The 13312-nt window shown below is 40.8% G+C and overlaps 1 protein-coding gene across 1 annotated transcript; it reads left to right on the forward strand.

The window, feature by feature from the left end:
• Nucleotides 1-11644: 11644 nt before the first annotated feature.
• On the forward strand, nt 11645-12681 carry ier3 (immediate early response 3). The gene has a single exon (XM_044026609.1). It carries the CDS (start codon nt 11919-11921, stop codon nt 12477-12479), a length of 561 nt encoding a protein of 186 aa, XP_043882544.1. The 5' UTR covers nt 11645-11918; the 3' UTR covers nt 12480-12681.
• The last annotated feature ends 631 nt before the right edge of the window (nt 12682-13312 follow it).

Here is a 13312-nt window from a genome sequence, read left to right on the forward strand (position 1 = left end):
TTTATGATTAAACCTGCAGTGAGTAACTTGTGTGTGATTATTCTACCTCTCTTTGATTCATGTATGCCATCAAACTGTCGAATGACTGGGTTTGTTTGAGCAATAGAATTCACGTCTGAAAATGTTCATGCTTTCACACTCCTGTTCACAGACAACTCCCATTACTAGTGCAAAAACAAATCACTTTCTTTTGTCAGAGCAACACACAAGATCTAAATTCCGCTATAATGAGAAACAGAGTCATGTGGAGCTGATAGGCTTAATCAGCATTGCGTGAACTCATTTGACAGTGGTTTGAATGTGAACAATCCAGGAATAATCATGTGATCTGATTCTGGGAGGCATGTGGGCAGAGCAATGGTAAAAGTGGGGTTTACATAGTCATGCACCTCCCCCACCCCCTGTGCTCCCCCTCCTCACTCTGTCACCTGCTGGACGCTGCCTGGTCCAGCACGTAGGCTGGTTCTCATGGCAACAAGCCAGTGACGAGCCAGCACAACCAGTCAAAACCATTTTTGATCAGAATTATTATTCACACAATAGTGACCCACATCACATGGTCACCGTGCTGTTTGTGTGTGTGTGGTGGTTTGGCAGGATCAGAGACAGTTACTGTAACAGGAAAACTCTGGAAGACAGAGAAAATAAACACCATGTAAAATCGAACCACATGACTCGACAGTTTAAAAAAAAAAACAGGATGCGTTTATTTTCTCCACTGAAAGTTGTGACATCATTTACGGTAAAGCTGGATAAAGCGGACAGTGCCGCATCAGAGGGTGAAAGAGGGGGAAGCTGTGACAGCTACAAAGGTCGACTCAGCCGGGAAAGAAACACATGCTGAGCCTAAAACATTAAAGTGCTACTTTAACCTTTTACTGGGGAGGAGCGAGACCTTGCTTACGTCAGAGTGGAATTTAAAAAAACTGTTTTGTCTGATTGTGACTCACCTTCAAAATAACAGACTTAATCTCTTTGGATTGTAACAAACTCACATACTCAAATAGTTTAAGAGCATTTAAAAGTGGAGATCTAAATGAACATTTCATCTGCCTTTTAATGCTGGAATAAACATCATTTTTGTTGTGGTAACAGGGACTGGACCCAAATGCAAGACACAGAACTGAGTAATGCAGTGAAAGTCAATATTTATTTGTGACACGGTGAATAAATGTGCAGGAGGAAGGGGTGCTGGACAATCCCACATGGTTTTGTGACGGTGGCAAGTGAGTAAGTGTCTTTGTTTGGAGACTCCACGTGTAATGGCAGACCCACGTCCAACAGGGAGGTTTGTTCAGGGGACAAAGGACTCACGGCTGGGACAGGAGACACAGACAGGTAGGCAATGTTGTGAGCTCAAGCACAAAGCAGACAGGAACAACAGGTAGGTGAATGGAACAGCTGTCTCGTCTGCCTCTGAGCAGAGGCAGACGAGACAGCTGTTCCAAAAACTTAGAGAGTTATCAAAAAAACAACAACACAGTTACCACATTGTGGAAACTGGACAATCAAGCAACGAGTGGCTGGAAAACCAGAGGCTTTATGGAATGAGTCTGATCGTGGAAATGACTTTCACCTGGTGCAGCCTGCTAGAGAGCGTTAGCCACGCCCACACACAGAGCACACAGACAGGAGAGGAAGAAACAGGAGGAACAGACAGACACGGGAAAACAGACAACCGACAGAGGAGAAGGAGATTTGTCTAAAACTTGTCATCGTAATGTTAAAAATGACTGCAGGTAAGAGTAAGGTTGATTAAAAAAATAAAAAATAAAAAATTACAATCTCAGCATAACAACAGCTCTGAGGAGCAGTGATTTCCTACTGCTGCATCATGACACTGACACAGCAGGAATAGTTAGGGACATGAACATTGTAAACAGCTCTGATCAACCCTCCATCTGACCTCGTAACTTCGGTGAGCAATTTAAGTTGTAGAATGAGAATAAAGATCATTTCCTTTCCTTTCTTAGGCTTCCTGGTCACATGTGCATGTCCATAGTTCCACTCATAATACAAATGTAGTAATCCATTGTATTGCAAAATATTGTTTTACATGGAGCACGCACACAAAGTCCACATGGTGCAGACATGCTGTCAGTTCATATCTTAATTGATATGGGTGGATTATTATGGAAGACCATAGTAAATCTCAGTGGATGAATTTGCAGTTAGTTGTCTGATTCACAGACTAAAATGATATTTGATGAACATGGTGGAACCCAACATGCCAGAAATGTGGCAGGGGTGTGAAGCAATGCACAACAGGAGAAAGCATCATTGACATCAGTCACAATGTTTCTGTGGTTACACTTTAGAATTTTAACGTCAGCCCTTTCAAACTTCAATGACTGTCAACTGAAGAATCTGCACCTAAAATGTCAGAAAAGAAAATTGTCACATTCACCTGGGTGTCATGTTCACTGCATCTACTGCAGAGTCATTCCATTCACACTGCAAACAAAAGTCAAATGTACCAGTGGAAAAAAAGGTTGTGTGCATAATTCTGCATCACTTACGTTGTTGCTCTGCAGACATATGAAAGTATCAGTGACACTGTAAAATCTGAGGAATCCTGTGTTGAAGCTGGAAACCCTGAGGTAATAGTTAGTAGTGTGTCATAGTGAGACTTAGTAGGTACTTGTGTGTAACACCCACTCATACTGTAATTGTTGTTCAAAACACGAAACCTAAAAAATGCAACAACTGTGAACAAAGAGATGTTGTACAATATCCAAAGTTTTCATCAGACATGTAGTTCCGTTTAATTTTCATCTTAACTATTTTATCTTGGCAGATTACCAACAGAAACTAATGATATAAGCACGTACTAATGTTTAAAGAAGCACATACTCTCCTGATTATTAGGTTCCTGAGAAATAATGCAACATGTACGTAAATCCACCTTTACCCTAAACAAATACAGTATTTACACTCTTGAGGTTTTAAACTTTTCTGATTCTATCAACACTTTCTGTACAGAATGAAATATCTGTAACACTTTGGGAAAAAGTTTCATTTGTGACTTATCAACATTTCTAAAGTGACATTGTTCACAAGTATTTGAGTCAGAATTCTAACCAGTTAAGGAGGAGTTTGTGGTAGGAAATGTGTAAGAGAGATCAAGAAGAAACTTTTCTTTTAAAGTTGTGTTGCAAGGACATGGTTGCACCACACTGCATGTGTGTGTAACGGGTGTGACAGCTACGTTGCCGATCTCCTGCAAATCACACACCACTGTTGTAGGATTTTATAGGATTTTTCTTAAAAATAGATAAAATGATGTATTGATTTATATCATAAGAATGTTTTTTATAATCATGTTAAAACTCTTGTTGACAATAAAAAACAGCAGCATGGGTCACTCACACCACATGACCCTGAGATAAATGACAACGTGGCTGCTCCAATCTGTTTACATGGATACTGTTGTATCTCAGTTGTTAATACCTGTGGCCAGCAGGGGGCGGTTCAACACACAAGAGAGACTGTAGGTGAGCACGATGTGTTTTGCTTTGTCTGCAACTCTCTGCATCTACGTATGTAACTGCTGTGTAGATTATAACTACAACCCATAACTAACATTATCATCCTGCCTTTTCACCTGAGGGACAATGAGGTGCCTGAATGAAAAGAACAATGTAGCACAATGCAGTCTGCATGTCTACTTATCTCACTCATGTCTCCCAACACCACCAATACTTTGAATTATCTCTGACAGAAAAGGTTTACTAATATCAGAAAGCGCGATTAGGGAGCCACTCTTATACCAGAAACACTGTGTACTGTCCTGTACAGATCCCTAGACATGACACGGTGGAAAAACTCTAATTTGTGGGCACAAAGTAGTATTTCCTGCTGGTGAAATAGGTATAACGTGTACACAATACTATTAAATGATATTGATATCATTCCAAAGATATTCTCAAAATATTGCATTGCAAGGTGTCATTATTACCAAAGTTAAGTAAAGTTAGAAAGATATTGACTGGTTCGAACTTCCGAGATCAATTACATTTAAACAAAACATTGTTGAAACACATGCGGGACATCATAGTGATGTGGAAAACAGGCTTGATCAAAAAGATCCCTCTTCCATTCGGTGTCAGTGTCAGTGGTGGAAACCTCATCGAAGCTACTTGATGACGACACATCCAAGGTAGAATTAGAATTAATTTTTGCACACACACCAATTACTGCATTTAACCCATCCTTTTTACACACCACACACACACAAGGCTGGGAGCAGGAAGAGTGGGCAGCACAATTATGGAATTACGTACCTATGGGTCGTAATTCCTCCACACGACCCATAGTGTAATTTCGTTGGAGGACAGTCTTGTTGATATGCACGTCTGTTAAAATAAGTCATATGTACCTGTGGTGTGCAGAAATGTGATCCTGGGGACTGGATTGGCACTTTATTTTATTTTCATAGGTATGTGTGTGTGTGTGTGTGTAAGGAAGGTACTCTCCACTTCTTTCAGGACTGTCACTCAAGGTTCCTACTGCAGTGAAGTGTGTGATGTCATGGTACTGACGTGAGCAGGTCTGGATGCTTCACATTCTTCCTGCTGAAGCTCACAGCACAACAAAACAAGCACAGGTATGTTCCTGCTATTTTAAGCTCACAGAGGCCTCAGAAACTCTGCTGTGTTGGGACCGAAACCTGTAGAGACTGTGCAGCACTGTGACACTCAATATAAAGAATGAGCAGTTTCGTTCTCAGTCACTATGATCGGGATCTGTTTGCTAATGAAGTTTGTGAAGAATACAATCAAGTATAATCCAAGCAGCCAAGTTATCTCGTCCAACACTCTACTCTAAATTATATATACATTTGGGAGAAGAATCTTCCTCCCAATAAAGATACTCTTTGAGGAAATTCAGGAGTAATAGAATCAAATGTCTCATATGTCCTTAAAATAATGAGACACTAACAGTCTCATATAAATTCTCACATTTATTTAGCTAATAATAGCATCCACTCAGATCCTATTTTTAGTCAACCCTGCTCAACACAAAGCATTCTTTCTTCTCAGGTGTCACAAACTCTCTGGGGGAAATGTGAGTTCAGGATTAACTGTTGCCTGGAAGTAAAACAAGTTATTTGGAATCATTTTAACCAGTGTAAACATGTTCACCTGTGGGACAGATGTGGGGATCCTCACGGAAGGGAAAATTCCAGTGAAAGAGCTGCGAAATAGACAAAGTTGTCATGACCTCCCTGATGCATAGTTTAGAAGAAGTGCATGAGTCTTGTTCTCTCTCAGATCAATGGATTGATATTATGATTAGATATTATTACGGAATAACTGATCAATAACAAATGTAGGTTATAATTTAAATCACTTCTGCCCCGACACAGAATGGGAGTGTGTATCACGTGTTGAAGCGCAGAAGTTTGCGGATCTAGACTCTGCACAGATTCCAAAGAATTGTTTATTGATAATTGCAGTCATATTAACTGATAATGTCTATTTACTGAAATAAACAATTAGTCACATTTCTTTCATTAAAAATGCATATTGGAGGTGGTTTCAGGTTGTGTTAGAAAATATTGATATTTCACTTGAAATAAAATGGAGAACTTTAGATTTTCTTTTTAATCACTATGTGTCCAAACAGGAAGTTGTGCAAATGAAAAAGGGAACAAATGAGCTGACACACACACATGACAATGGGGGATATTTAGGCTCAGTTATGACATTATGGGATATTTATTATTGTTTGCTGTTATGTGTTTGGGTTGAGTCATTGAACATTAAACATTGTTTGGTCATCACTGATTGAGTGACAGCTTTTTCTGCTTTTTTGTTTCCATTTTGAACTCAAACTTAAAACTCATCATATTTGTATCCGAGTCAGAATCAGCATTTGTTTGTTTGCCTGTTTTAATGCAAGACAGAAATCTTGAAATCATGTCAGGACAGTCCAAAAAGTTGATGAGGGCTTTACTGTAAGGAAGTCCACCATTTTGGATTGAATGCCAAATCGAAGGCGATTTTGCGCCACTGGTATTTGAGCAAACTTTTCCTGGAGTTTTTGTGTGCTCACCTTCAAACTTGGTGAGGTCGCTGTGGACAAGTTGAGGAGGTTACACTGTTGAACGTTTTTTTGTCACATGGTGTAAGATAGGGGGTGGCAAATAATGGGGGCAAAAATTCTCAATTTTTTGCAACAGTTTTGCACACACAAAACTCTTATAACTTTTTGCGATGGAAGGTCCAATCAGAACCAAATTTGCGATGATCGATGATGGGCCAATGCTGAAGACGTCTTGTTTGAAAACATTACCTCCTGCTGGTGATAGAAAATAAACAAAGAAAAGGTGTCTCTACGATTTTGGGAATCCTGGTCTGATCTGAACCAATTTGGGTAGGATTGATGATAGTCCAGCCCTGAAGATGTCTATATGAATGACATCTATGACTTTTTCATGCTGCTCTAATAGGGATTGTTGGATCTACCTAAAACTTGATATGTGAGACCACAGACCCGCCCTGAACAAAAGTCTGCAAAAGACGACCTCCCAACAGGAAGTGGAACGCCCGAAACAGGAAGTACTTTACTGTACATTGACCGATCTGCACGAAACTTGATACGTGAGACATGCAAACTTCCCTGAACACATTTACAACCATAGATATATATATAAAGGCTAGATGTCTGACGGTGGAGTGTCGATAGACCGCAGAGGGTGGCCATCTTGCCACAGTCAGCTCGCTCACCCATACCTTGTGTGTGTGTATGTATTCATTGCACCTTTCTGTTCTGTTTAATGGTATTTGAAGCCCATAGTTATAATATAATATATATTATATTATATATATATATATAATATATAATATATATAATATAATTATAATTATTCATAAATGCAATAACTACATCTCTGATGTTTATAACAAACCAAACTGCTTGAAAATCAGTAGCAATATTGAGCAAGTTATGGTTATTTAAAAAGTCCATGTACCACTACAACACATGTTATGGGTGAGCGAGTTGACTGTGGCCGCCCTGTGTGAACGTTCGACACTCCGCTGTAAGACATCTACCCTTTATATATATCTATGTTTACAACCATGACCATGACCCAACAGGAAGTCGGCCATTTTAAACAGGAAGTTCCCTCTAACTTTGCTGGACATTGACTGATCTGCTCAAAACTTGGAACGGGAGACCAGGAACCCATTCTGATGCTGTTGTTGCACACGTTGCGGTGGCTCCACAACCCGATAAGCGCAGGGGTGGTGCTGAAAAGAACTAGTACTGAAATTAACTAGTAGCTTGCAGTACTAGTTAACCTTGTTCTCTTTCTCCCTACTTTGTGTCTTTCCTTCCTTCTCTCTCTCCCCCTCTCTCTCTGTGTGTCCTCATCTTGCAGGATGCAGGATTATTATTATCATACATATCATCAGCATTATTATTATGCTATAATTAGGGTTCGAGCAACAAGGTTGCATCAATCCTGGTGAAAATTAACGTCTAAAAGTCGTTTGGCGAAAATGCGTGGAAAATTGGAAGTGGGAGGGGCTAAAACGTCACGCAAAAAACTTCTATTAGGTCAACTCATGTCGGGTTTAACGTACGTGAACGAAACTTGGTACACACGTTCATTAGGTGGGGACGGTCAAAAAAGTCGATGGCGACTTTCCCGTGAATCCTACAGGAAGTACACCATCTTGGGTTGATCGGCCATTTTTGGGAGACTTTGGCAAATTCGCACCAATGGTATTTGAACTAACTTGTCCTAGAGTTTTCGTGCGATCACCTTCAAACTCGGTGAGTTCGCTGTGGACCAGTTGAGGAGCATGAGTTATCAAAAGTTTGATAGCACGGCGCACGAGATAGGGGGCGGCAAAGTTCGCGATGATTCTGATGTTTCGCATCAGAAAAACAAATCTCTTATAACTTTGCGATGGAAGGTCCGACCCAGACCAAACTTGCTATGATTGATGATGGACCATGGCTGAAGACGTCTATGCAAAAATGGTCGAGTTTAAAAAAAAGAGCCTCCTTGTGGTGAAAGAAAATACACAAAAAAAATGTTTTTTTACGATTTTGGGAATAACTTTTACACAGATCATCGTACCACACTCAAAATTGGTCAAAACAGTCTAAACACATGGTACATGATGCGTGATGAATATGACGACAAATCGTTTAACGGTGTTGCCATGGAAACAATTCAAAACAAACTGCTACAACTTCGCGAATCCTGGTCCGATCTGAACCAAACTTGCTAGGATTGATGATAGTCCGGCCCTAAAGACGTCTATATGAAAATATTCAATTTCGAAAACAGCGCCCCCTGGTGACATCAGACAATATGACAGCTGGTATTTCAATTAACTCGTCCTAGAGCTTTTGTGCGATCACCTTCAAACTTGGTGAGATGACTGTGGACAAGTTGAGCATCAAAAGTTATCAAAAGCTTTTTAAAATGTTGTATGGCGTACGAGATAGGAGGCGCCAAATTTGGAGATAATTTCGATTTTTTACAAAAGACAATTAAACTCTTATAACTTTGCGATGGAAGGTCTGATCCCAACCAAACTTGCTATAGTTGATGATGGTTAGTTGCTGAAGATGACTATGTTGCTGAAACGGTACATTTTGAAAACAGCGCCTCCTGGTGGTGGTAGAAAATTCTAAAAAAACAAACGTTACAACTTTGCGAATCCTGGTCCCATCTGAACCAAACTTGCTAGGATTGATGATAGTCTGACCCTGAACACGTCTATATGAAAATATTAAATTTCAAATACAGCGCCACCTGGTGACAGCGGACAGAATTACATTTATAGTTTTTGATAATGCTTCAACAGGGATTGTTGTATCCACTTGAAACTTAGTATGTGGGACCCCAGACCCTTCCCCAACATGTCCGTAAAAGGTCAACTCCCTACAGGAGTCGAACGCCCAAAACAGGAAGTAAAGTCTTACATTGTCTGATTGACACAAAACTAGATATGTGAGTTACGGGACCTTCCCTGAATATGTTTATGGAGATGCCGTTGACCGAACAGGAAGTCAGCCATTTTAAACAGGAAGTGCCCTCTAACTTTGCCATACGTTGTCCGATCTGCACAAAACCTTATATGTGACACCAGGGACCTGTCCTGAGCATGTCTGCAAAAGATGACCTCCCAACAGGAAGTGGAATGCCTGAAACAGGAAGTAAACTCTAAGATTGTCCGATCTGCACAAAACTTGATATGTAAGACAAGGGAACTTCCCTGAACAGTTCCCTTGTCTTACACGCATTTGATCAAACAGGAAGTCTGCCATTTTAAACAGGAAGTGCCCTATAACTTTGCCATACATTGCCCGATCCCCCCGAAATTTGGAACGACATGCGCGGGGACGCTGCTGAAAATAACTAGTACTGAAAATAACTAGTACCGCGTGCGGTGAATGAACGGGTAAGAGCTCGAGGCACGCGGGTCGGCTCGAACCCGTTCAGTGCGGTACTAGTTATTTTTAAAGTTGATATCTTAGTTGATATATAGTTGATATATTTTTTATCAACAATTTCTGCTGCTGCTTATATAATTGATATTGTAATTCTATCAACACATCATCACTGATTCAAAACTGTCCTGTATAAACTTATAACATATACAACATATTGTTGTTACATATACAACAATTGTTGTGTATCTGCTCCTGGTCTCTCTTGCTCTTCTGTCTCTACCTCATCTCCCTCTTGTCCTTTCACTCCCCCCTTCTGTCCCACACCTCTCCTCTGTCCCCCATGTTTCCTTTCACCCCAATCGGTCGAGGCAGGCTGGACGAGGCTGCACATCTTTGAGTCTGGTTCTGTCAGAGATTTCTTCCTGTTTTCTCTTCACTGATGCCTAGTGTTTGCTCATTGTGTGAATTGTTGGGTGCTCTCTGTACAGTGCCTTGAAATAATGTATGTTATGATTTGGCTCTATGCAAATAAAATTCAATTGAATTGATAGTAAATGGTCTATATTTATATAGTGCTTTTCTAGTCGATGGCCATTCACTTACACTTTCATACAGCACATCTATGTGCAGCCCATTTTCTATCACTCATCTTTCATACCCATTCACACATAAATGGGTATCAAAACCACGGCCCTCGAGTTGAAAGGCGACTCGCTCTATCACAAAGCTACCGTTGCCCCAAATTGGAGTGGATCTCCTGTCAATCTGACGGATGAGTAGATAGGCAGTCATTTCCTTTTAACATGGGTCCCTATGTAGCCCTGTCCCTGGGGCACACATTCTTCCACAGATATCGCAGGGAGTTTTGTCCAGTGTTGAGGTGAGAGGTAGAAGTTTTTTGCTGCTGTTGACTGTTTGAAGGTCTCAATGCCTTGGTGCCTCCACCTTTCCCTGTCAGCAGCTGTATCCACCCTGTATTGATTGTCGATTGTGTGGGACTGTGGATAGAGAATTTTCAAAATCTGATCCGAGAGTGAACTAGACATCTGCATCTCCTCAAGACTTTGACCAATGATAGGACAGGTCAGAGAGAGAAGGCAACTCTTATATCAACTGCTAATGCTGCAAAGAAATGTAAAAAAGGGGTAAAATAATCTAAAACAGAGTCAAAAAATAAACACAATTCAACTGTGTTTGAGACAGGAGAGATATGTTATGTCATCTATAACATATAATATGTTATAATAATATATAATATACATTAGATGTGTCAGTGTTTACCTGAGGACAGAGAGCTTTTCATGCACAAACATCAGACAAGCAATTGAGAGAGATTCATTTGTGTTAAAAGGTTTCCTGTCAGAGTTCAACATTTCATAACACATCCTGTGATTTCAGAGTGAGGACACAGACAAAGTCCCCACCGAGTCTGTTTCTGCAGTTTTACAACATCTAAATGAAAAAGCAAACATCCCCCTGTAAGAATCCATTGATGTATTCATTTTTAAGAGAAAGGCTGAACTCATGGTTAAATGACTCAGCACAACAATTTACAAAAAGGGAAAAGCAGCGAGGAAATTGACATGCATGTTGGAAAGAAAATCAGCCTTTTGATACTGTCTGATTAAAATCTGGATTCTTGACTGGTGAATTCAATTATTCACCATTTTTTTGTACATCTGTTTTCTAAGTTCAACAACTTTTTTTAATTCATTTCAAAATATCTTTATTATCATAATACTAGGTACAATTAAATTGAAGAGACCGTGTTTGTTTATTATGTTTATGTCAACAGTGCAGTACTCAAATAAAACAGATAATCAATTTATCATTGGGTTGGTTTTTTTTTATTATACAATTAATTAAACTATTTTTCCTTGTATTTTTTCTTGTGATCTTCCATACTTGAACATGTTCAGACTGTGCTGTTGACAGTAAACTGAGCTGTTCCATGTGAACATCATGTGAAGGTGACACTATCAACACACACACAGTATATATATGCATATTTATATATATACATATAATATACATTTTACTTAACATATTCTTTAAATGTTACTTAAGTGTTGAAAAGTAATTCCTGACCATATTTTTGGTCAGGTTAATTTTGTGAGTAAATTAAACTTTTACATGAGGAGAGAATTGTATTTTTTATGTTTCAGAGATTGAACCTCTGGCTGATTTTCTTGGTTATTCATGGTCATGACTTCATCAAAGGTCTGGTGATTCAGCTTCTCTACAGCAGCCTGATCACCAACCATCCATCAAGAACTATGAGCAATAAGGTGCGGCGGCGGTTGAGCTTTAGGGAGTGGTCTGCTCTGAAAGGGCGTTTCTAAAGTAAAAGAAACAAAGGGAACACACACACAACCTGGAGTCGAAGATATAAAATCTGAGTTCGCAGTCGTTTCCCTCATATCTGACTCTCACAGCTCTACACAGGAGAACACACAAAGAGACTAACTTAAGAGAGAGCCACACTCAAGCGCGAGAAAATGTACACACGCTCCAACAGCGTCACCACGACGGTGCAACAAGAGAGATTCGCCTTCTCCCGGATGGCCACGCGCAGCACGGAGCCGGAGGTCTTCACATTTGAGCGGATCCCGGCTCAGGCCACCGCCATGCGCTCCTACGTGCCCATCCGGCCGAAAAAGCGCTGTACCAGGGTCATGTACCCCGCCAAAGTCCGCATGCATCTGCCCCCACCGGAGAAGAGCCAGGCCAAGCGCTGGCTGGTCATCCTGTGCCTGGTGGTGCTGTGGCAGATCTACACCGAGGAGCCGTGCGCCGACGTGACGTTGAGCAGCGCCGACGCGACGGTTTTCCCATTCCAGTCCGCGGAAGAGCAGGCGAGGCAGCTTACACAAGCCAGTGTCAGCTCCGAGCTGCTGACAACCACACAAACCGAGGCATCTGACGAACACACCATCCCCGGCACTGCCTGCCCCACGTCCGGCCAGGAGGTAGAGAGCAGCCGGCACTTCGAGCAGAGCGCCGGGAAAAGCTATATGGTGGCTCTGCTGGTCTACCACAGGTTGGGAAGCGACAACTGAACGTCCCGGGAATGGTCTCAACTGCAAACCACCAGGGATCAAAACTGAACCGAGCTGGTGTCGACCCTGAGCGGTGCGACCATGCATAACGCAGCCGGGAAAAGCGTTCCATGCGCCGGCTTCACCCTGCCAATGGTGCACCTGAGAACAGAGCACGACACGGGGTTTCTGGAACACTTGAAAAGAAAGAAAGAAAGAAAGACGTGAACTCCTGAATTGAAACTTGAATTAAAGAAAACTTGAACTGTCACTGCACTTACAAGCCTGGGGACAAAGTGATGTCACTCATATAGGCTTGAAACTGACGATGTCTATAGCCTACTGTAAATGTGTCATTTAGTTATTTATTCTGTTATTTGCTATTTATTTAATAATAATATTTTTAATAAAAGAAATGTGTAAAAGAAATTCCTGTTTCTGTCATCTGTTTTCTTGGGTATTTTACATCTCATACATATTATGAAACTGAACACAATCATCATTTTAAAAAAAGGAAAAAAGGAAAATATAAATCTGTTTTCTGCTGTTTTAAAAATTATTGGAGGATAATTCTGATTTCTGCAGACTCACAGAAAAACCTTCTGCAGAAACACTTAATGTTCCCCATTTTTCACTGTTTAGTGAATGCAGTAAAATGCTGAGTCATGATGCCTCATCTTGACATTACATTACAGCTTCATCCCATGAGCAACAGCAGAGCTCTGCTGCTCTAATGACGAAAAGTGTCAGACAGTTTGTAAAGGACCATATTCACTGTAACCTCATGGTGTTTCAATGATGTCATGGTGACTGAGGTCTACCGTTCCCTCTGGGCCTCTGGGGAAGCCTGTTGA

This window comes from Solea senegalensis, linkage group LG5, assembly GCF_019176455.1.
Source record: "Solea senegalensis isolate Sse05_10M linkage group LG5, IFAPA_SoseM_1, whole genome shotgun sequence".
In the NCBI taxonomy this organism is placed as follows: Eukaryota; Metazoa; Chordata; class Actinopteri; order Pleuronectiformes; family Soleidae; genus Solea; species Solea senegalensis.